Genomic DNA, 25195 nt, shown 5'->3' on the forward strand with positions numbered 1-25195 from the left:
TGGTCTCTTCCAACTCTATGATTCTATACTCTCAGTAAGATGGAGAAGCCCTGCTCCATGTGTTTCCTCCTATACTGCAGCTACACGCAGACTGTGTGTGTGTGTGTGTGTGTGCGCGCGCCTTCAAGTTGCCTGTCAATTTATAGTGACCCCATGAATTTCATAGGGATTTCTTAGACAAGAAATGCACAGAGGTTGTTTTGCCAGTTCCTTCTTCTGAAATGTATCCTGCAACATCCGGTATTCATTGGCATTCTCCCTTCCAAATGCTAACCAGGTTTGACCCTGCTTAGCTTCCAAGATCAGATGGGATCTATTGCAGATATAATATTTAAGGAAAAAACAGGACTCTTTACCAGAAGTAATGACCCAGCCATGCAATACATTCCCTAAAGATGACTTCCTGGTAATTATGGCGTAGATCAGAAGTATAGCAAATGTGATAAATTGGCTCACAGATTGGATAAGACTGAAAAATACATCTTTATTAAATTTGAAAGAATTCAATAATAGATTTGGATGGCATGGATACATTTGGTACGACAAAGCAAGATTCCATAATGAATTTAAACATCATGTGATTAGAAGTTCTTTGTTAAGGATATAGCAGAAGATTAAGAAGAAAATTTACAGAAAAATTCTGGTTTGGCTTTCAGTGCATGAAGCTTCTTTCATAGGAAGATGGAAATCTATTGACAAGTGACTTACTTACAAAGATATAACATTTAGAATGAAAGAAAATACAATACTGTTAAAACCTATGGAAGAATTGCTGCTACTGGACCCGAAAGTACATTGGTTCTTCTATATACAACTAAAAGAACGATTTAAGATGGATGTTAATTTAGAAGAACTAGTGGAAGATCTTTCCGAATTTGACAAAATTTTGCTCAAGAAAGAAACAAAAAGATATCAAAGCTATATAAATTTTTATGAGACTATGATCAAGAACAAGACAATATTCCAGAGGTAATAATAAAATGGGCACCCGATTTTGGACAGATTATTGAATTAGGAAGCTGGCAATATGCAAGAAACAAAACAAAGAGATTTACACAATCCCAGAATCTACGAGAAAACTATTGGAAAATGGAGCAATGTTGGCATCCAACTCCAAATAGATTGGCAAAAATTTACCCCAAAACCTCTGAGACCTGTTGGAAATGTCTAATAACTGCTGCAAGATTAACAATAGCTCAATACTGGAAAAGCTCAGAAACACAACAAATAGATGAATGGTTATTTAAACTAACAGATATGATAGAAATGGACAAATTGACGGTGTGCTTTAGACATAAGGATGTGGAGAAGGTTACAAATGAATGGTCGAAAATAGTTGAATTCTGTAAAGAAAGGTGGAAATAAGAGCAGGATCTATTTTTACTGTGTTAAATGACTATGTAGAATAAGCCTATGGAGGATAAATTCTAGGAAAGGATATTATTGTACATGAAGAACCAATGTTGAAATTATATCTTTTTGTGTAGGTTACTCAAGGGGAGGAGGAAGTTACTTGTACTATACCTTTAAAGAGGGAGGGGGGGTTCTTTTCTTTTTTCAGTATGTGGAATGAAACCCTCTGTAATTTAAAGTGACTATGATTGTTGGACTGTATTTTTTATTTTTATAAAAACTTTAATAAAAATAATAACAACCCAATGAAAAACCTGTTTCCATGGTTCAATCATGGCATGTAGACAGGCCCAACTGTAAAATAGCAAATTGACTGTGCTCATGGTACATTTTTGTTCATCATTCACTTGCCCTTATTCCTGCCCTGACTTTATTCCAGGCCATCGTTTTGAAGATAATCCAGGAGTCAGGAGACATCTTGTTAAAAAGCCTTCTCGGAGCCAGACTACAAGAGCCAGCAAAAGGTCTTTGTCTTCACAGTCTGTCAAGAAGAAGAAAAAGAAGAAGAAACTTGACAGAAAACCTCATGAGGTACCATAAAGGCCCTGTCCTGCTGAGATTCCTCAATGTACAGGAAAGTTTGGCAGCTTTGAGGTTGTGTTGGTCATATAGTATATGGATGAATTGCTTTCCACAGAGGCAGTAGCAGCAACAGTCACTGTGGAACTGTATGCCCCAAATGGTTATACAGAGGTCATGGCACTGAGGTATAGGCATGTAATCATCTACAGGATCCCTTGTAGAGCTTAAGGACTCTATCTCATGCCTGTGACATCTTTGTGACAGTAAAGCAGATAGGAATTCCATTCTTTTAAGAAAATCCATACAGAGAAAAGAGCAAATGATAAGGTGATGTGCTTACAATTGTAGTAACTGTCTGACTTGTCTCTTTCCTTCCTGTGTTAGGTATTTGTGGAACTGAATGAATTAGTGGTGGACAAGAACCAGGACATGCACTGGAAGGAGACAGCACGCTGGATCAAATTTGAAGAAAATGTGGAGGAGGACACAGCACGCTGGGGGAGGCCTCATGTAGCCTCACTCTCCTTTCGCAGCCTTCTGGAACTCAGGAAGACTATTGCACATGGTGAGTAATGAAAAGGAAACATGTTCTTAGGTTGACAAGGCCCTGATCACAGTTGCATTTTGACTAACAAAAAAACAAACAAACACAAATCAGGAACATTTTTCATGGTTCAGAATCTTGATAGAGATAGATAGAAAAAATAAGAGAAAATCATGGCCAAGAGGACACATTGGAAATGCCAGGATCCCTGTATATAATTCATAGCAACCTGATCTTCAAGTTCCATAGTGCTATAAACTATGATCTGTATTTGAGAAAGAGGCCACTTAGATTGATAAATATAAATGATGATATGCTTATTTGACTTTTGTTTCTCACACAAGATTCAGTGCTCCATGGGAAAGTGTGAGAAAACTTTAGCAATGTATGAAAGTCCAAGCACCACAAATGTATGGAGAGAGCTACAGATATATGGGTGGAATTTAACAGTATTCCCGAATGGCCAAGGACCTTCTTAGCACATAGAAACTTCTAATGCTGCCCTGGTGGTGCAGTAGTTAAATGCCCGGACTACAGCCACAACATTGTAAGTTCGATCCTAGAGGAGGACTCCAAGGTCCACTCAGCCTGCCATCTTTTCATAGGTTGGTAAAATGAGTACCCAGCTTGTTGGGGGCAATTGGCTTACACATTGTAAACAACTTAGGGAGTGCTATTTCACTGATAAGCAGTATAGAAATGTACTTGCTATTGCTATTGCTATTGCCAAAGGAAAGACTGTATGGGCAAAGTTGCCCTTTGCATAGCAAAGGAGGTGGAAGGCAAAAATTTCCCTGACATTTTAACTGGAAAATTTCTCCTGTGACCTTCAGTGGCCTTAATGTATTTTTGTCCTATTCCCAGGAGCTGTTCTGCTGGACTTGGAGCAAACTACATTACCTGGCATTGCTCACCTCGTGGTAGAGACCATGATCATTACAGACCAGATCAAGGCTGAAGACAGAGCCAATGTGCTGAGAGCCCTGCTGCTGAAGCACAGGTATGTGGTCCTAGATAGATAGGCATTTGGAATTTGAGCCACAAGAACACATACAGAAGAGGAAGTGCTGTTAAGTGTGGTATAGCACAAAGGATTAAAAGGAGTCCCAGGAATAATAAATCATAGATCACAAAAGTTCACAGAATTACAGTTGGAAGCAGACCTATAGGCCATTGATCAGGCCCACCCTGATCAATGCACTATTGCCAACTAAAGCATCCCCAGTAGGTAACTGTCCAGACCCTTTTTGAAGACATCCAGCGAAGAAGACTCTACCACCCCTCTAGACAATTGGTTCCACTGCCAAACCGCTCTTCCTGTCAAGAAATTCCTTCTAATGTTCCTTCTAGTTAGGCAACAGAAAACAAATCTGCCCCCTCTTCTATGTGGCACCCTTGAGGTATTTAAAGAGTGCAATCATATCACCCCTCACTCTTCACCATGCTGAATATGCCCATCTCCCTCAACCTTTCCTGATATGTTTTGTTCTCCATACCTCTTACCGTCATCATTGCTCTTCTCTGAACTTGTTACAACTTGTTTATGTGCTTAAAATAGGGCATCTAGAACTGAAGGCAGTATTCTACATGAGGCCTGACCACCACAGAATATAGTGGGACTATTACTTTCCTTGTCTTGGAAATTACACTTCTATTAATGGAAACAAAGAAAGCATTTGCTTTTTTTGCTGCAGCATCACACTGCTGGCTCATTTCAATTTATAGTCAACAATGATCCCAAGGTGTACTGTTGAACCAAGTATCCCCTATCCTATACCTGTGTATTTGTTTTTTGTAGCCTAAATGTAAAATTTTGCATTTGTCTCTGTTGAATTTCATTTTGTTAATTTCAGCCCAGTTTTCTAGTTTATCAAGGTTCTTTTGAATTCTATTCCTGTCTTCCAATGTGTTAGCTACCCCTCCACAAATATGATATGTCCTCTACCCCATTATCTAAATAATTGATAAAAAGATTTAAGGGAGTTGTCCCAAGGACAGAACCCAGGGGCACTTGAGACCTCCTTCCAGTCTGAAGCGCAGCCACTGATGACAACTCTCAGAACATGATTTCCTAATCAATTATACCCCATCTTCTGATGGTGTTTCCATCTAATCTATATTTAGTCAGTTTACTAATCATGGGGGACCTTAACAAATGCTTTGCAGAAATCCAGATAAATGAGATCCACAACATTTCCACCATCTATTAAACTAGTGACCCAATTTTAAAAACTCAACATATAAGGTTAGTTTGGTAGGATTTGTTCTTGACAAATCCATGCTGGCTCCTATTTATCATTATATTCTTATCAAGGTACTTGAAAGCAGATGTCTATATAATCTGTTCTAATTTTTTTTTCTGGCATTGAGGTCAAGAAGGTCGAGGAAGCCTGTAGTTCTCTGGATCATAATTTTTACCACTCTTTTTTAAAGATAGAAACAATATTTGCTTGTCTCTAGTCCTTTGACTCTTCACCCTTTCTCCAAGATTTCTCAAAAAAGATGGCAAGTAATACAGAGTACAGTATGTCAGCAAGTTCCTTCAATATTCCAGGATGGAGTTTATATGGTCCTGCAGATTTGAACTCATATGTGTTAATTAGGTGATTCCTAACTATCCCCTTATCAATCTTGATTCCTTGCCAAGGTCTCTGCTGATGCATGGAAGGACACCATTATCTTTAGGGGAGAAAACTGAAGCAAAATAGATGTTGAGTTGCTCTGCCTTTTTGTTATGAATTTTACTATCCTTGCTGAGCAGTAGTCCCACTGTTTCCTTGGTCATTCTCCTGCTTTGAAAATATTTGAAAAACATCCTTTTTGTCACTTCTTGCATCAGTTTCATCTCATTTGGCATTACTTACACTGTTCTTGCAAGGTAGGAAGAAATTAAATAAGAACAAGAACCTTTTTTTAGTGCAGGACTGAAGTGGTTCCTCGGTTTGTCTTCAGAATGGAGGCAGCAAATATCTGATGGCTTCCTGGGACAAACAAAAATGGGTGCATATGTGAATCTGCTATGTGGGATATTCATGCAGGAAGATCATGGGAAGTGGGGCTAAGGAACTGGGAGTCAAATGGTTTGTGGCTGTGGACACAGTAAAAATAAATAGTGTCTCTGTGAGAAAGGTATGATTTTCCCCCATCAGTTAGGCTCTAGGAAGCTGCTTGAATGGGGAACTTACCCAAAGATACACTAACCTTTTGTCAAAGAAATCTGAGCTAGCTGCTGTAACTCCTTAAACAGCCATGCTCTTTCTTTAGTCACCCCAATGATGAGAAGGAGGCATTCTTCCCCCGGAACCATTCCAATTCCAGCATGAATTCTATGGTTGGAAACCACCACCACAACCATAACCACACAGGTGACACTTGTATGCCATTGATGGGGGAAGAGCGCATTGAGATGACAGAGCCCAGAATCCATGACCCTGAGTTCAGAGAGGTGAGTGACAAACAGTATAAAGCTGAGTATGATTTAGTTTTAAAAAACAAAACAAAAACACCTTCATTGTTAACTGAGCTGTGTGTGCTCTGTGTTAAAAGTAAAACAAATATGGAAACTCAGCCAAAAATGCTAAATTCTTTAAACTGTGCAAATCAAACAATGCCACACATTTCGAATATCTCCGTGATTTTCTCTACTTCTGCTAATTATGGAGAGAGAACAAGAAGAAATCAGAGAAGTTGCACGGATGAAGAGATGATGTGAAATTCAGATATACCTCAGTTAATGAAGTACATGTATTCCTGACCATGACTTCTTTAACAAAACATTTGGTACCAGAGACTCCAGTAACATGGAAAGAATGAAGACTGGTTCCTATATCACAAAGAAAGAAAAAAACAGAAAAGAATAGTTGAACATGTTTCAGCAAATTCTTGATTCAAAACTAACCAGTCTTGTCTGAATAAACAAAGACATTTTGAACCTTCTACAGACCCTAAAAGCACCAGATCCTGTCTGGTCTTGGAAGCTTAGCAGGATCAGACCTGGTTAGTACTTGGATGGATGACTGGCAATGAATACCAAGTGCTGTAGGCTATATTTCAGAAGAAGGAACTGGGAAAACCACCTCTGTGTATTCCTTGCTTTAAAAAAAAAACCTATGAAATCCATGGGATGGCTATAAGTCAGCAGGTGATTTGAAGGTGCTCTCTGTCTCTCACGCATACACTCACACACACCACTTGAAGGCTTCTTCAAAATGTTTCCAGGGATTTTTTTTTCTTTTTACCAGTCTCCACCTTTATCTGATTTCCATTTTTGTGGCCAGACCTATAGATCTACATTAATTTAATATGCTTGGGATAACTAGTGAAGCAAGCTTATTCTGCTTTCCTCTTTTCTCTCTGTTTTGCTACTTATGTGCTGTAAAGTTTTCTGTAGACAGCTCCTGTTTACCTTGGCTGTTGTAGTCAGGCACATGTGGCTACAGTAGGATTGGCTAAAACAGAAACCCACTCTTTTCCAGCTCAGACTTTATTACATTGTTTATTGCAGACAAGCTCATGGAACCTGATACCAAAAACCTGGTTTCTTCAGCCTTCCTTCACCATTCTCCCAATGGTAGTGCTGCTAAAAATATTCCAGCTAGACAGATGACAAGGAGAAAAAGCAGGGAAGCTGGGCAGGTGTGAAATGACTTCGTTTAAAGGAATTACTTTGTGAGAGGCTTTGGTAACTACAGTATGCATGTAGATATGGGAGCTATTTGCAGAAAAGTTTCATGGCTTAAGAATGGATGAATGAATAAATAAATGAGCAAAGGAATGTGTAGGAGATGTATTGTTGCAAAACATATTATAACAATTAGTTTCTAAACTTCCCTTAAATGAGTGAAGCAGGGGATCAATGAGTGTGCCCTGTGGGACCTCAGTGACCAGACTACATTCTTTGTGTTTTTGCGAAACATTCATTCAGCAAAGCCAAGCTATGCTCCATTGGTGTGGAGAGTTTAAATGACATCATAGGGAGATAGCTTTAAATAATGAGAATGTTTTGTGTTGAGACAGAAAAACATGCATCTTCACAGCAATGAGGCACATCGTGGCAAATATGTTAAGCTGATGGAGAAGATTCCAGATGATGCTGAGGCAACCGTGGTACTTGTTGGTAAGAAATAATAAGTCAAATTCTAACAGAGAGGTATTGAGTAGAGACAGTTGAATCAGCATATCTGCAGCATTCCCAACAGCCCATTTTCCCCCATTGCTGCTCTCATCTCTGCAAGGTCAAGTTTGTCCCTCAGACCTATTTACTTACCTGCTTGACATTTTCATCTTTATAACCTACACTCTACATATTTTTCATAAGCATGTTTTCCTAGGCCTCTGCAAGGCAAATAAAGAGTTAGCAGGTGGTAGTTCTTCTCTTTGAGGAAAAATTGTCCCTACCCAGGAACTTTAAAGCTTCACTGGAACTCTGTTCTCAGAGAAGATATAAATTCAGCACATACCAGAGCCAGCCTATATTCCAGATACCCTGGAGATGAGATGGGAAAGAATGTAGCTGGCAGAATGGCTGTCATATTCTGTGTTTATTCCTCCTATGAAACATAACCAGAAATTCCCCAAATAGTGGGGAAATAGTAGAATGCTCTCAGTATCCATGGAAACACTGCCAGAGTCCACTAGCCAGATTGTACTAGTGATGATATCCACATACTGTTTGTATATGTAGGAAAGTTGATAATCATGTACTCCCAAAATACACCCCTACATCATATCATAACACAACAGGACTGTAACTCAGTAGCACAGCCAGTAACAACCTTACTACTGTCATTCTCCAAGCATCCATTGAGGTAAATATCTGAATACTCTTAAACTGCTGACAGCCAGTGTATTGGAATGAAACACATCAAGTGAAGGAAAGAAAGCCCATGTAGCATAGCACCCATTTAGCTCCCTTGTGGGACAGGAGAAAAGTCTGCAGACGGCACACACAGCCCTTCTGAGATACAGTTTCAAGACCTGCTTTAGTCTCTCCCCAGCCCCCACCTGATTTTTTTGTCAGGTCCACAAAGTGTATGTGTGTGGTCATAATATATAATAAGGGGAACCACAGCCAACACTGACAGTAGCACCAGTCACTGCCTGACTACATATGAGCCCCAGTTGGCAGAAAGGCAATTAATAAATACTTTAATAAAATAATGATATAGACCATGAAGCCAGGAAGCAAGAAATGGAAGTTCGAGTTCTACCAGGAGGAGAGGTAAATACGGCCCCATGTTTGCATGCAGTCACAACAGAGACAAAAGAGCAAACATGGCAAGGCTTCTGAAGTGTTTTGATGGCATATGTGTCCTGGCAAGATTATATCTTATGTTCTACCACTATAGCAATCCTTCTCCAAATCCTATAGCCCACAAGTATATCCACTTCTCCAAATCCTATAGACCATCAGGCCAAGTGTATCCTTTGGGGGGCTTTTTTGTGAGATTCAGGATTCCTCTCCCAGCCCCCATTCAGTTTTAAAGAATCCAGGCAATGTTTGGATTGAAAAACAGCAAACTGCTGCTGCTAGAGTGGTAGTTTACCCTTGTCATACCTACTTCCACTAACATAAATATACACAATACATATAGACCAACAAAAACAAAACAAAAACAGAACCAAAAACTCAAAGTAACTTCTCATTGATGGTGCAACCCACCATGGGGGTAGAAGTTGCCATTTACCACAGTTATTCACTTCTGTAAAGACCATCAGCCATTATACCTCAATTACAGAATTTATTTGAAACTTCCTTAGAATTTCTAGGCCTGCCAAAGATTTTTGACAGAGTCAGTTCTTCAAGTTGATACAAGTAGATGCTTTTTCTTCTCTCCTGTGGTATGGATGATTAGAGAGGTTTCTGGATTTGTTGCTTGTCTTTGTTGAGGTAGTTTCAGCTCAGAATAAAGTTATCTTATTAACTGAGATTTCTATTTTCAGTTGCAGTTGGACTCATCTCTCCTACAACATTAGGAGAAAATAATTAAAACTGTTCATACTTGGGTGCTTTTCCTGTGTTACATACAAGCACTACTATCCTGGATTATCAAGAGAGATGGTAGTGAAGGCACTGTCATGAAAACCATGCATGTGTGTCTATATGCATCAATTTCCTAATTCTAGGATATGCCCCCTGTGACCAAGATAGTTTTCACACTGATCCATCTTATTTTATTTTTATTCTGGTAGGTTGTGTTCAGTTCCTTGAACAGCCAACAATGGCTTTTGTCCGTTTAAATGAGGCTGTGTTCTTGGAGTCAGTCCTGGAGGTTCCAGTTCCTGTCCGCTTCATCTTTGTCTTGCTGGGGCCAAGCCAGTCCAACATGGACTACCATGAGATTGGGCGTTCCATTTCCACACTCATGTCTGACAAGGTGAGCTTGCTGTTGATTCAGGCTGGAGTTAGAGAACAGATGGAGATGGTAGCTGCCAAGGAAGAATAGCACAAAATCAAATGAGCACAAGACAGGAAGGCCTTGGTGATAAAGGTGGGACCATAAGTTCCCAGTGTCAAGAAAGGATGACAGGGTTTCAAAAGGCAAGCCGTTTATGATACTCCCAAATGTTGAAAGGGAATATTTAAAAGCTGACTTCTTTTCAGAAGGGCAGCTTTAACTGTGAGAACACCTGTGTCTGGAAAATCTAATGTTTCTGTACTACATACTGTTCTATGTATCAGAGCCCTCCTTGCTCCATCTGTTTTTCATCCTGTGAGTAAATCTCTGATAATGGTTTATGCACAGTCCACCCCATTCTTTCTGATATACCTACATGGCAGACATGAGAAAATGGTGCATGTGCTATGTACCATAGTACTGGATGAGTGAGAAAGACCAGCTTCCCCACATTTCTGAAACAGATTAAAGTACATTTGTGATGTATGTTACAATGTAGAACCACCTAAAAGGAGTAAGATGTAGATAGAATCCTTGTCAGATGCAAAGTTATACTGTTGTACTGTGACTGTGGAATTATGGACTGCTAAGTGATAGTGGAGACTGCCAATTTGAACAGCTTTAAAAAGGGATCAAACAAATTCATTGAGGATGGGGTTATCACCATATCTCATGTGATGGTGGATATGTAGCCCGTCCAGTGCCCAGATCATTACGCCTTTGTATATCAGTCCTGGAAAGGAGGATCAGGAAGATGCAGTTGGGTAAGATCATGCTGATGGGTTTCCCAGAGGCAAATTACTGTGTGAACTGAATGTTGGACTAGATTGGCCAGCAGAGCTCTTCTCATGTTTTTCTGCACCAGATGGCAAAACAGAACTCATACAACAGCTCCTTTTTCTTCACTATTACACAAGTAGAAACCGACACTCCTAAGCATTTCTAATATCTCTATTCTCTAAACCTAGGATCATTGTGTAGGTATACACACGTGTGCATGCATGCATGTGTGTATACATGCATATATGTGCATATATGCTCCCCCATATTTCAATATTGCTGAAAGTTCTCCTCCACTTGCTTAAAACTGCATTTACTTTGAAGTAGCCTCTCCTGTATTGACTTCTGAAGTAGATGTCCTAATTAGTTAACTGTAAAAATGTCACTTTAAAAGCACATGAGAATCTTTAATCTTATAGTGAATTCCATTTTGTTTGATGCAGAACAGATGCAAGCCAAAGAAAGTCAACAGTGTTTAGTATGTAGAAAAGTAGTTATGTAAAGATTAAAGGAAATCATGTAGAAATCAAGTAGAAAAGGACACTCGTGTACTTTTGTGTTTAGACAACCAAGATAACATCCCTCAAGCTATTGCCTCATTTGATTAGCTTAAAGCAAAGAGGGTGATATTTTCATTAAAGCTATACTGGGGCAAAACATAATTGTAATAAGATATAGTATTATCTGAGTTGAAAGTTCAATACAAACCTCATCAGTTCCAGTGTGTGAAAAAGCAGACTGTACACTAGATCAGGGACGTAGCCAGGATTTTGGGAAGGGGGAGTCCAGACTAAGTGCCACCATTATAATAGGACTTGGACATGGCAGCACAGCAGCGCACACCATTCATTGTATCTAACAGAAGGGAGGATCCTCCCCTTGGCTACGTTCCTGGCTAGATGGTGCCTTTGTGTTGATGCATGTACATTTCCATGCCTTATACTAGAGTTAGAGTCCATCAGTTTTAACTTCAAAGATTCTGATTGAAATGCCAAGAATTATATCTTCAGTGATCATGTGCTCACATAAAGAAAATATGCTGGTGAAGGCATCAAATAAATAGGAGAGACGGAACAAATTATTTCCATGATGATGGATTAGATCATGCTGTCAGTGCTGACTTTGAAAATAGACAGTAGAGGCATGTTGATTCTGGTGTGCTTTCACCAGTTAGTGGTATCCAGAAGGACAGACCTAGGGCTTGTCTACATCAGTGAAAAATGCTGACCTCACCCTAAAGCCAGTGCTAACAGTCCTCAAAACATACAGCTACTTCCGGGGTGGCTCTGTGTTTTTTTCGCTCATAGCCCAACTTTGCCCTGAACTAAACAAGTTGGGGAAAACTCTGATGTTTCCAAAAATCCTCAGAGTGATCTTGGTGTGTGTGTGTGTGTGTGTGTGTGTGTGTGTGTGTGTGTGTGTGTACAGCTGGACTGGTTTCAATTTGGTCTGATCCAGTTATCCACATGGCAAGAACCATGCCATCCCCCATACTGAGCAATGCAGGGAAAGGGGCAGGAGCTCTGTGTAAAGCCTGCCTAGCACCATCACTTCTGCTGAGGTAAGAACAAGGTGCCCATGTGACCCCCCTCCTCATTGATTACATGGTGGGGCCACCCCATTCTGACTTCAACAGATGCAATGGCAATGACCAGGCTCTTACAGGGAGCTGCTTGGCCAGTGAGGCTTCAGTGGAGGCAGTGTCCTGATTCACCGAACAGCTACACAGGCTGGCTGGAAGGAAACCGTCAACTGATAATGCAGGCAGAGGCAGTAAATTACCAGCAGCTAGAAAACATCCTTGCCTGTAGGAGTCTGTTATGAGAAAAGCATTGGTCAAGCAGTTTGAGTCAAGAGAGACAACAAGAATCAACACTGACACGGTCCAAGGGTCAAAGAATCCAGGAAGTCTGAAGTATGAGGTACAGGAGTCTGGAAACAGGTATCAGGAACAGGAATGCTGGCCAAGAAACAGATGAGTTGCTTCCAGCACTAACCTTAGGCAGACTCAGCTCTTAAATGGCCTGACACCAGCTGGTCCTAATCAGAGCTTCCCTGTTGCTGCTTGGCCCACAGCCTGGCTGAACAACTTTCTTGTAGCCTTTTGTCTACAACAGCTGGGTCCTCTGCCTCATCAGCAGCTGAGTCTTGCCTTTGTCCTGCTGTCTGAGGCTGCACCTCCACAGGATAAGCTGGGAGCTAGCAGGGACAACTGCAGTCTGTTCCCTGTCTGGAAGATGTGCCTGGGTCCCTTTCAGCTTCCTCATCAGACTCTTCCTCCAGGTCCCAGTTCTGTAGCTCCTGGCCCATGACAGGCAGCACCAAGTGGAATGGGCCAGTGGAGCCAATGTGGTGTTGGCCCAGCTGGCCTACTGGATCCACCAGCCCAGTGCATGTGGTAACCACTATGCTCAGTCCAGGGACAGTCTGTGGTGTAATGCTCCAGACTGGCTCTGGATTAAGTGGCTAGTGTAGACACGTCCTTAGGGAAGGGATACTTTTTGCTTGACTAAACATGTTCATTTATTGGCTGACAGCGTTTCCATGAAGCTGCTTACATGGCAGATGACCGCCAGGACTTGCTGAATGCCATCAATGAGTTTCTTGATTGTAGCATCGTCATCCCTCCATCAGAAGTAGAAGGGAAGGATTTGCTTAAATCGATTGCCACCTTCCAGAAAGTGCTCCTGAGGAAGAGAAAAGAGCGGGAACAGAAAAAGGCCACCAAAGAAGGGAACGTTCAGGAAGCCAAAGGTCTTTTCTCTGTTTTTTGTAACTTCTGATTCTGTTTCATGCCCTGGGTAGGGTGGGTAAAGGTTGACACAGTCCTTATGGGCCTCTGTGCCAGCTCATAAGAGAGAAGCTGCAAGTTGGTTGGTGCTAAAGGCAGCTTCTTTAAAGATTAGTGGAAGCAGGTGAGAGGAAATTAGACCTGACTGCCTACTGGAAGTTGGTGTCTAATGCAAAGATGCGTTGCTGCTATTTGCCACTTTCCCTGCTGCTTCTCACTCTTCTCATGCTGTGTTCTTCATTTCTTTACAGAGGTGTGTGAGGTAAAAGTTGAAGAGGAAGAGGAGGGTGAAGAGGAGGATGACCCTCTGAAGCGCACCGGCATTTTCTTTGGCGGTTTGGTGCGGGACATAAAGCGCAGGTACCCCAAGTATCTGAGTGACCTCAGAGATGCCCTGCACAGCCAGTGCCTCGCAGCCGTGCTATTCATCTACTTCGCTGCTCTCTCTCCTGCCATCACCTTTGGGGGACTGCTAGGTAACAAGTCCACCCTCCTTCTCTCCCCATTCCCATTCTCTGCTCAGGCTGTTTCCTATCTTTCTGCCTGTGCTGCCCAAGAGACTGAGCAGGATTAGTGAAATGTCTGCCTGTGCTTCTACTAGCTAAGTGGCTGGGAATGGTTCATTTGTATCTGTGCCCAAGAAAGCAGATTTGGTTTGGTTCTTGCTATATCCAAATTAGTTTGGCTCTGTCCCATTTCACTCTTGCCTGGCTCTGGGGCTTTCAAATCTATGCATGTCCCTTATCCATTCTGTAAATCATGATCCAGGGCCCTAAATATTTGATGGGAGGGGAGGACTGGAGGCAGTGTCAAGCTATACTTCCAGAAAAATAAAGAAAAATTGGAATGATCACCTGCCTCTTCCAAATAGCAAAAGGGTTCCTTCATATGTCAGACAGCAGAGCAGCAGCCTGTAACTAGAGAGGGCTAAGGGTATACCTTTTTTAAAAAAATGTAAGGGAATCTACCTCTTCAACACTAAATACACTTGGAAGAATTCATCTTGAGTACAGTCCTCCCTCCTTGCATTATTCTGTAAAGATTCATACATGTCAGTATATCTACTTCTTTTTAAGCATAAAGGTGTGGTGTCCAGGCACATGATGCAACAACTTTGGTCAAGTTATGCATGTCTGATTTTGATCAGTGCCTAAATAGGACCCTCTTTGGGGATGTCATATATTTCATTCTGAGTTTCACTGTGGAAGAAAGAAGATAGATAGATAGATAGATAGATAGATAGATAGATAGATAGATAAAATGTGAAAGCAAAGTACTGTGCAATATAGAATATAGACAAAAAACAAGATATATAAATTAATTAAATAAATAAAATGTGAAAGCAAGGTGTTATGCAATACTGTATAGATTATAGACAAAAAGACAACAGAGCTCTAGCCACAGGCTTACCTTCTACAATTTCTGCTCATATTAGAGGCAGATCCAGACAAAATGGTAGCCAGCCAGAAACAGGGAAAGGCAATTACCATTTTCCCTAGGACACAACTATGCTTCTTTCAGATGTGGCTCCTTTTTTATCCAGGTATGTTGATAATGACCAATATAGATAACCTCCAATGAGATGCTTGAAAGAAGCACAGGATTCAGTATCACTACAGCTAGAAGGTTTGTTAACTTTTGCCGTCACCTGTAACAGGGGTGTTTGTGCAAAAATGCCAGTGTCCCAGACCTTAGAACCACCAAGCCACAGAGTCTCCTTTTTGTCAGCATTCAGTTTATTGGGCTTCATCCAGGCCATTATCAAAACCAGGTATGGTAACAGGCTACATATGCATGGTGGGAATACATACGCATGGTGGGAGTCATTAGCAGTGGCAACTGAGATAAAAGGCTGTGGTATTCCATACATCAGGAGGAGCTGTGTGTATATTTTTGCCAGTCTTCAGTGGACCTGAAGGACATTGTTTCTTCTCTGCAGGTGAAAAGACAGAAGGCCTAATGGGTGTTTCAGAGCTGATCATCTCCACATCAGTGCTCGGCATACTCTTTTCTCTGCTGAGTGCTCAGCCTCTCCTTGTCATTGGCTTCTCAGGGCCCCTACTGGTCTTTGAAGAAGCTTTTTACAAGGTATCTGTAAACTGACATCCTGCTTGATTTTACACTTTCTTCCAAATACTTATGTCCCATGTAGCCCACACTGCTAAACACTGCTTCTGGTGTACCCAACAGCTAATACCTTCATCATTCTATATGGTTTGAATTTAGCCTAATTCACACATTACCTGAGCAGTGTGATTGTTGTCCAGATCTCATATAAGACATAAATACAGGGGTGCCATATCACCTGGATATCCTTGCTTTACCCAGATCCGAGGCATGCTACCCAGTGCCAGTTTAAACTATCATTTGGCTCAGATTCCTAGCTTTCATTTAAAAAGAAAAAATAAGTCTCTAGTTGTTGTAGAAGGCAAGATATGGGGCAAAATGTGAAGGCACTCTTCTGTCAAATTGTTCTGCAAGAAACAAGTCTGCCAAAGAATTTAAGGCATGAGGTATCTGCTGGGGTTTGGTTGCAAGACCTCCCATGGATACCAAAATCCATGGATGCTCAAGTCCCATTAAATACAGTGGAGTAGTGAAATAGTGTCCCTTATTTAAAATGGTAAAATCAAGATTTGCTTATTGGAATTCATAATTTTTTTTAATATTTTCAAACCATGGATGCTTAAATCCATGGATACAGGGGGGCCACTGTATAGTTTTCTTTGATGGACTCCACATTTATGTAGCTTGGGAGTATGATATGGGCCTTGGTACTGTTTGCTCACACATAAGTCCTACAAAGGCCCCATTTATACTGGCCTAAAAGACATGGAGGGAACTGGGATGATCCGGATGCCCCTCCCCCGAATCGCTCCGTTAGCAAGTGCCCACTACAAATTGAAATCGAATGCATTTTGACAGAAATCGAATGCATTCTGTAGTCTGCTGGCGAGGTGGCCGCTGCCAATCAAGCTATCGTCATGGTGACGTTTGCAGGGCATCAGGGGAAGTGTCCTCCCTTTTTAAAGAGCCAGGCATAGGGGTTTCAGCGGCTGAAGCAGGGAGAGAGATGCCTCTCTCTCTCTCTTTTTTTTTATAAACCTGTGGGCTTTTGGGTCAGATCTGCCCCTGTCCCAGGCAAAGGATGGGATTGCCATGCATTTTTTTAATGCTTTTAAAAGCAACATTAGCTTTCCCTTTGCTTCCCTTGCTGTATCTGCTCAAGAAGACAAATCATTCGCATATTTGCTCAAAAAAAATTGTTAAAAATGTAACATTGATTGTTTGCAACATTTGTAGCTTCTCTCTCTGCAGAAAGCAAGGTGATCCAAGGATATCCAAGTGCAAGCCTGGCTCCATCTGCCTCTGGAATATAAACCATGCGCATGTTCGCTCAAAAAAAATTGTTAAAAATGTAACATTGATTGTTTGCAACATTCTGGAATATAAACAATGCGCATGTGCGCTCAAAAAAAATTGTTTGAATTTGAAAAGGGGGGGGGGGTTGCCTGACATGAGCTCCGTTCATGACCTGATTTTTTCCTCCTGCAAGGGAAGGAATGCCCAGCGACAGAGGGCTTTGGGCAGGGGATGCAGGGAAAAGAGGCTCCTAAAGAATGCCTTCCCTTGCTCTCTTCTTCCCAGGGCTCTTTCCTCCTCCCCCTCCCCTCCGATGAGGGGAGGAAATGCCTTGCCCTTTGCCCACCCTCTGACCTAAATCCCTCCCTCAATTTGCCTCGATCGTGATCGAGGCCAAAGTTCTCATTCCCAGGACCCGGGGTTTTTAAAAAGAAACGGTATTTGCGCCGATTTCAAAAGACCCGCGCTAGGGGCCATTTAACACGGAACGGGTGTGCAAGCCCCGGATTCGCTTGTGTGAGATTCGGGGTGAGTAGGAACTTCACGTGATTGAATCGGTTTCAGAACCGATTTTTTTTGTAATGTGAATGGGCCCTAAGTTAAATGTGCATAAGAGCAGAAGACCATTTACCTCTACAGTGTAAACGCTATCAGAGATACAAAACAGCAGAAACAAGAATGGAGATGCAGAAAGGATTTATTCTGAGGAGAAGTACAAGGATGGGGTTAAGGGAAGAGTGTACACATCTGCCTCAATTGACTGGCACTTATTACCAAGAAATACATCTCAATGTTTTCAAGGGGGTAGTGGTTTTAGTCTTTTGTAGCAAAAACTGCTGGCTCAATTATGTGCCCATTACTGTCGTCCCTTAATGACAAACACATTTTATTTGGCTTAAGCTTTTGCAGACTACAGCCCACTTATTAGATGCATAACAAATTGCTTCAGCTGACAGATATTTTTATACATATAGGGAGGGAGGATATATTTAGTTAGATAAGAAGGGATGGGAATATAAAAACTACAGACAATTATTATCTTAAGCAGTATTAACAAACAACAGTTGGGTGGGAAAATAGATATTCTTGCATAGATGAACTGCTTAGCATATACACTTGGATGAAAATTCTGATGGGTGAAGGCAGATTGTTTTCTCATTATAATAATGTATTCATTCTGTATCTCTGAAGAAAACCAGACTGTGCTTTTTCCTTTCAGTCACTTCTGTTTTTCCTTATTTCCTCTGCATTTTATCCTTTGAGTCAGATGGTGCTCACTCTCATGAGCTTGCTATGGTATTTTTGTGAATCTGGAGCTTTTTGCTACAGCATCCCTGCAAGGCAGGTTTGCCGAGAGGTAGTTCTAGCCCAAAATCACATGATGCATTACATGACCAAGCAGAGATTTGAACTTAGTTCTCCTTGTTCCATGTCTAGCATATTAAATAATAGATTGGTTCTCCCACATTAATTGTAACTGTAAAAAATGCTATAAAAGTTGAAACATAGGGGGGAAATGCAACAATTAAGTGCTCTGTTTGCATGATATGCAAATTAGATGCCCAGATTTGAGGAAGTGAAATATGGCAATCCTATCTGAGCAGAACTTTGTGAGAAACTGCATGATATGATTCTCACATGTTGAAATGGATTTTAACTTATTGGAGTCACCTGGAAATGAAGAGTTGAAATAACGTGGGAAGGAGTCGCTTCTCACAAATAGCTTTCTACTATTTTCTATTTACATTCTGATCACATAGGCTACTATGCTACTTAGGGAACATGCAGACAAGCAACCTCATGGCTAGAAATAATTCCATACTGTGGGGAGCCTTCTCTCACTGGTCAACAAATCACTACTAAATAATCTTCTAGTCTTCTGAAGCCTGTAGGTATAATCAATGTGCATTATCCCTGCTTCAGAAAACCTAATGTCTGGACAAGAGAGGGTTGCTCCAAAGAACAGTATTGTTGTTCTCAATCAGTGATGTAGGATGGCTGTATGCCTTTTGCCAAAGATGCACTATCTGTCTGACTCTCTAATAATGAACTGAAAGAATGGTTCTTAGCTAATGCTGCTACTGTTTCTGCTGTTGTGGGCACTTTATAGTCTTTGCCTACATAGGAATTTGCCCACGGTGAGTCCCTTAGGGACTTCAAACAGATCTGGTAACTATGGTGGTAAAGACTCTCATCAATTACTAACATGTATGACGGCTGGGATGCAACACAGTCTATATGAATGGAATGGTGGGCTGACAAAATGTGTCTCAGAACAACCTGATTAGACAGGACAATGGATGTTGCCAAGAATGAGGATGAAGTCTGATGATTCCCCCCTCCCCCCCTCCCATGTTGCTTGGCTCTTCCCATATGAGCATGAAAAAAGGTTCATAATGCTTCTATAGCTTAATAGCTCAATAAACCTAATGCTGCCCATGGAAATGCCACCCATGTGTTTGCTTTTTTTTAAATCTCCAATTTTTTGTCATAATCTGAGGACTACAAATTTAAGAAGCATGTCAAACTTCTAGTAGGCCAGAAAGTCTAGTAGACCTAGACTATATAGGAAAGGCTTCCACATTGTGCAAGCTTGCACTGCAAACTAGGCTGAAAAGTTGAAATATGGAGGGAATAAAAATCTGCTAAGGACAACATTCTTCTCTGACCCCGCTCCCCAATTATTATTTTTTAACCAGTTCTGCCAGAGCCAGGACATTGAGTATCTGACCGGTCGTGTGTGGATTGGCTTCTGGCTCATCGTCTTCATTGTCATCATTGTGGCCGCTGAGGGCAGTTTTCTGGTACGCTACATCTCACCGTTCACCCAGGAGATCTTTGCCTTTCTCATCTCCCTCATCTTCATTTATGAAACATTCTACAAGCTTTACAAGGTGAGCCTTTCTCCAAGAATGTGCCCTAGATCTGTCTTATCTGGCTTCTGGAATAATTTCTATGCCAACTGTATAAAACTGTGGTCTGTGGCTTTTGAGCAGATATTGATTACTTCCTCCCGTGCTGTCCCCAAATAGGAAGGATTAACAGCTCCTCTGCCTGCCCTGTAAGTGCCCTCTTTCCTTACATGATGTTCCCAGGTATTCACAGAGCACCCACTGCTGAGGTTCTACCCGCCATATCTTCAAAGTCGTCTGAATGCCAGCACACTGTCTGCTGATTCTATGGCCCTTGACACCCAGATGCAGCCCAACACTGCTTTGCTGTCCCTCATCCTCATGCTGGGGACCTTCTTCATTGCCTTCTTCATGCGCAAGTTTAAGAATAGCCGATTTCTAGCAGGAAAGGTGAGCTTAAGATGCATTGGCTTTCCCCATAAAACCATTTCATATGGGTTGTCTCTCCTTTCCATTCTACACATCCAGTGAAATGAAGGGAGAGTGGCCTTCAGAGTAATCAAAGATAATGGAAAGTGGATACAGTATATGCTTCTGATGCCCTTTCCTATATAGTTTTTGGTAATATATACACTGGCCATATATAGACATTTGTCCCTATCACACTGTGCTGTTATGCTGGTTTATATAATTTGAAAAATACTTCAGCTGTATTTGCAGCTATAGCTGATTGTTGACACTGTGTGTGCACCCTTGCCACATTTGCACAGTTTTTTCATCTGCACTAATGCCATTATCACCACCTCATTTGCTCCATCTTGTGCTTCATGATTGGTTTGCTTCACAATACATATATTTTTAAAATAGACACAATATTGCTATTATAGGACAACACCATTACAGTACACCCATCAGTGCCCAGATCTTGCATTGTGAGAGATGAAAGAGGAAGAGAAACATACCTCACAAGCCCCCACATTTTGATGGCTTTTTCTTATGAAAAACAAATATGTTTATCACACTAGTCAGTTGTTTCAGGTTGTCCTGTTTGAACCTGCTTCACTTGTATTTATTAAACTTTAGTATAACACAATTACGGCACAACATCATGTCAATGCACCCATCACTGCCCAGATCTCACATTGTGAATGGTGACAGAGGAAAAGAAAAGAACCACACCATCTCCTGCCATTTTTGATGTATTTCTGCTATGAAATAACTGAAGTGCTTATCATGGTAGTTGTTTCAAGCTGTCCTGTTTAAAATACAGTACACTTCATTTGTACTCTGTAAGCCATAATAATGCTATTACAGCATGATACCATTGCACTATTACACTATTACCTTAATTTTTTTTAAGTAATGCTATGGTGGTAACGTTGTAGGGTGTGAGGCAACAAAATAATGGTGGAAAAATATTTGGAAACATCCCAGCAATGTAAAGCTTTCAGAATAGTGTCTTTCAGTGGTCAAGAGGCCAGAATTTCAGTGTTATTGCACTATAACAGCAAACCATTTGTATTTTTTTAAAAAATAGAAAAATCTGAAAACAACGTGAAGAGCATAGACCACAGAAAACATAGCTAATCCCTTGGGAAGTGTTATCCTCAGCACTCAAGCAGCAGAAGTAGTCTGAGATTTTCCTGTTGAAGGTTTCCTTGGGAATCCCCAAGGGAGGGACAACCAGACCAAACCCATACTGAACACACTAGGCGTTTCTCACAATAAAGTGAGATGAGACATCTGCTCTCAGACTGACTAGTGAATCTTAAATGAAAAGAGGGTCATTAATGGGTTATTTTCAGCATGAAAAAAATTACATTCCCAACAACTGTACAACACAACAGCACTGGAAGAACCATGGCATCATCTAATAAGGATGAGACAAAAACTGGATCTTACCGCTGCCATGATGATATAATGGTGTGGTATGATAAGGACCACTGCTAGGGAGACAAAACTCCTTCCTCTCAGGTGAAATTCAGCTTGTCTTTACAGGAATTCTGAGGCTCAGTTGTCATGTTAGTCTAGAGGATGTGCCAGAGTTCTCCAGAGATATTTTGGAATCTGGCCCAACATTTCCATGTGAAGAAACCTATGAGGTGACCAGGGGACCCTCAGGGATGATACTGCAATATAGAAAGAGAATGTTAGAAAACTGTCCAGTATCTTCAAGATAGACAATTATACCAGAATACCCCACAGCATTTTCAGGCAAACTCATCCTGTGTGCTCATGGTCAGCAATTATTTACAGGATGAAATGGGCTGAGAGCCTGCCCCACATTCATTTTATTTCTTATGTTTGCTCTGTAGGCACGGCGAATAATTGGAGATTTTGGAATCCCTATCTCCATCCTTGTCATGGTTCTGGTAGACTACACCATCACTGATACGTATACACAGGTAGGTGCTGCATTTCCCAATCCTGCACCATTTGGTGGGGGATGGAGGGACATATGTTTTTCTTTGAGTTTTGACCTGAGCCTGCTGTTTTGGTGGTAAATGCTAAAATTTGTAACATCTTAATCATTGTAAAATTCACAAGAAAAAAATTAAGAATTTTTTTTTAAAATAAAGGCTTACAAATAGAAAACAAATAAGGTTTGGCTTATGCTGTAAATCATGTGGTCATCTTCCTTTAACTGGATCTTTTCTGCAATGTCATGTCACCTAAGAGCAGCATGAGGTGTAAAGATGCCCTAGGATTCTGGATATTTACAGCAGTTGTGTTGGAACAGGGCACTTCTTTTGTATGGGCAGAAGCTAAGAGCTGGAATTTGTCACTACGTTTGCTAGTTTTGTCAGAATAATTTCAGTGTGGGGTTTCTTCTGTTCCGTAACTACGAGATAGGGTGCTGCTTAAGGCTAGCAACTACATGGGTATGTAGGGCCTTTGTTGAAACCAACAAGAAAATATGTAGGATTGGCCACTTGAATATTTAAAACTAGTTTTACTTTATTTTTAAACCAGGAATGAACCAGGGGGAAATGTAATATTATAGTGCAGAGGTTTTACATGCTAGCAATGGGGGGGGGGGGGGGGAAGAGGAGGAAGAAGAGGGAGGTAGGATGGGATGGAGGGGGGAGAAGAAGGAGAGGAAGAGGAGGGAGGAGAAAGGAGGACAAGGAGGATGCAGCACAACAGTGGCAGGGGTGGAAAGAAAGAGGAGGAAGAAGGAAGAGACAGTGGACGTTTCCAAGGCATCAGATCATTTTCGAAACAATTTTGAATTTTCCAAGGCACCTCCATTTCCAAAATAACTTTCCATGTGATCCGAATCTCTCTGGTAGTGAGTTCTCACTACTGAAGATCCAGATCATTGTGGTGCCACAAAAAAGACATGGCAGGTGACCATAATAGAGTTGCCTTAGAGTCGCCATAAGTCAGAAATGACTTGTAGGCACAGAACAACAAAAAGCCAATGTGGTGCAATGTTGGGGCAACAGCATGCGTGCCCACAGAGAAGGCTCTTGAGTGCCCCCTCTGGCATGTGTGCCATAGGTACACCACCAGTGGCTTAGACCATTTCTAGCTAATGAATTCAGTGATAGGTACAGGAAGCTGTCTGCCTAGTATTAGACTGAGAGAACTTTCAGAATTTGTTATATTTGTATCTTACTCTTCAGCCAAGTTTGGCTGCCATTGTGAACCTAGGGAGTAACCTTCAGATTAAATTATGTGAATATTCTGTGGGGGCATATACAAGCCTGAGGTTTTTATTTAAAGTGGGAAATCTGAGTGTAAGTATACTATATTCCATGAACAGAACAAGGATTTTATGTCTTTTCCTCTCTATTTTGTGGCATTTCTTACCACAGAAATTGAATGTTCCCTCAGTGCTGTCGGTCACAACTCCAGACAAGCGTGGCTGGTTCATCCATCCTTTAGGTAGCAAGCAGGCTTTCCCCATGTGGATGATGTTTGCTTCTGCCATCCCTGCACTGCTGGTCTTCATCCTTATCTTTATGGAAACCCAAATCACCACGTAAGTTTCAGGTTTCCATACCATAGTGTACAGGGTCCTTGTGTGGGTGTTTAGTAAATGTAAATAGCTGCACTAGGTAAATAAAACTAGAAACAATGAATGGAGATAGGAAGTTGGAATCAAGTGGAGTCTCCTGTGCTGGAACTGGGTGTAGTTCTGGGCCTCCCCAAGAATTCTTTCAGTGCTGAATAGTGATACACATTACTACTATAAGATATAATCCACCAGAAGTTACACAGCAGAGAAGGATTCCAGCTTTTTCTCTGATGTATCCAGCATCCCCTCAAAGCCAGTGGTAGAATTGGGCCTCAAATTAATTCTACACAGGACTATACCCAGCCAGTGATCAAATTCCCTATCATTGGAAAAATGAAGCCTCTGGACTGAGGTGCAAGACCATTGGAAGATGGGTTACATAGTTCAGAAACAAGCAACTCAAAGTGCACAAGCATTGACCCATCTCTCCCCCAGCATAGCTATGAGAACTGTACATGTAGATTAGCAACAGATGAAAATTCACTCCCCTATTCATTCTCAGCCTTCATCTCTCTTCTCAGTCTAAAACTGCCAAGCTAATACAAAAAAACTATGAAAACAATGTCACTAATACAAGTTAACCTTTCATGGCACTGGACATCTATCTGCTAAGGTTTGGCCATGATGCTAATAAGGACTCCAAAACCAATCTTCTTAGTGGGAAATGCACAACTCATTCCAGGAGTGAACAAATTCTTTTGAGGGTGTGTGATAAGTGATTACAAAACTAGGGTTAGTGTGTGTGTGTGTGTGTGTGCACGCATATGTTTTGTCACTACTGGTCTCATTGAACAAGGAGGCTACTCTCTGCTTTCATGATTGCCATTTGCATAACATGCAAGCTATTCTAACAGCACAATATATGTTGTTTGTTTTGCGTATTCTCTTTCCCACATGCCCTCTTTTTCTTTCAAATGTTCAACTAGAAAGAGCAGCTGCTTGTGGAGGTGGGGTGGGGGATCAAAATATGTCTTTCCTATACCATGATTCCTGTTACTAGAAGCAAAGGGTGTTAGACTGGTCCTTAAACTTCACTTGTATTCTGCCTACGCCTGTTTTGCAGTCTGATTGTCAGCAAGAAGGAACGGAAGCTGACAAAGGGTTCAGGTTTCCACCTCGATTTGCTGCTTATTGGTACAATGGGAGGGCTCTGTGCCCTGTTTGGGCTGCCTTGGCTCACAGCTGCCACTGTCCGCTCCATCACCCATGTCAACGCTCTTACTGTTATGAGCAAGGCCATTGCACCTGGTGAGAAGCCAAAGATTGAGGAAGTGAAGGAGCAGCGCGTGACAGGAGTGCTCATCGCTGGCCTTGTTGGTGAGATCCATACAGAGGAGTTGGGGTTATGGGGTGGTGGTATCTCAGCTCATTGGACTGAAGTGCTTGGACTTGTTTTGTAGGCAATAGTGTGATGACTATCTCTATGTGTGAAGTATTGTGTGCAGGGGAGGGTGTTGGGGCTCATGAGCAGATGGGATTTGTAACTCTAGAATAATCCCAGCAGATCTT

The 25195-nt window shown here is 41.4% G+C and overlaps 1 protein-coding gene across 1 annotated transcript in view; it reads left to right on the forward strand.

Moving 5' to 3' along the window:
* SLC4A3 (solute carrier family 4 member 3) overlaps positions 1-25195 on the forward strand; it is a 69673-nt gene that overhangs the window by 39971 nt on the left and 4507 nt on the right. Inside the window, exons 7-20 of the mRNA XM_042443881.1 lie at positions 1793-1944; positions 2320-2500; positions 3344-3479; positions 5744-5924; positions 7496-7595; positions 9671-9855; positions 13194-13410; positions 13699-13923; positions 15387-15535; positions 19510-19704; positions 19906-20112; positions 21978-22067; positions 23484-23650; positions 24750-25003. Coding sequence (XP_042299815.1) covers positions 1793-1944; positions 2320-2500; positions 3344-3479; positions 5744-5924; positions 7496-7595; positions 9671-9855; positions 13194-13410; positions 13699-13923; positions 15387-15535; positions 19510-19704; positions 19906-20112; positions 21978-22067; positions 23484-23650; positions 24750-25003 — 2439 coding nt within the window. The remainder of the gene's footprint in view (positions 1-1792; positions 1945-2319; positions 2501-3343; positions 3480-5743; positions 5925-7495; positions 7596-9670; positions 9856-13193; positions 13411-13698; positions 13924-15386; positions 15536-19509; positions 19705-19905; positions 20113-21977; positions 22068-23483; positions 23651-24749; positions 25004-25195) is intronic.

Source organism: Sceloporus undulatus, chromosome 1 (assembly GCF_019175285.1).
Source record: "Sceloporus undulatus isolate JIND9_A2432 ecotype Alabama chromosome 1, SceUnd_v1.1, whole genome shotgun sequence".
Taxonomy (NCBI): domain Eukaryota; kingdom Metazoa; phylum Chordata; class Lepidosauria; order Squamata; family Phrynosomatidae; genus Sceloporus; species Sceloporus undulatus.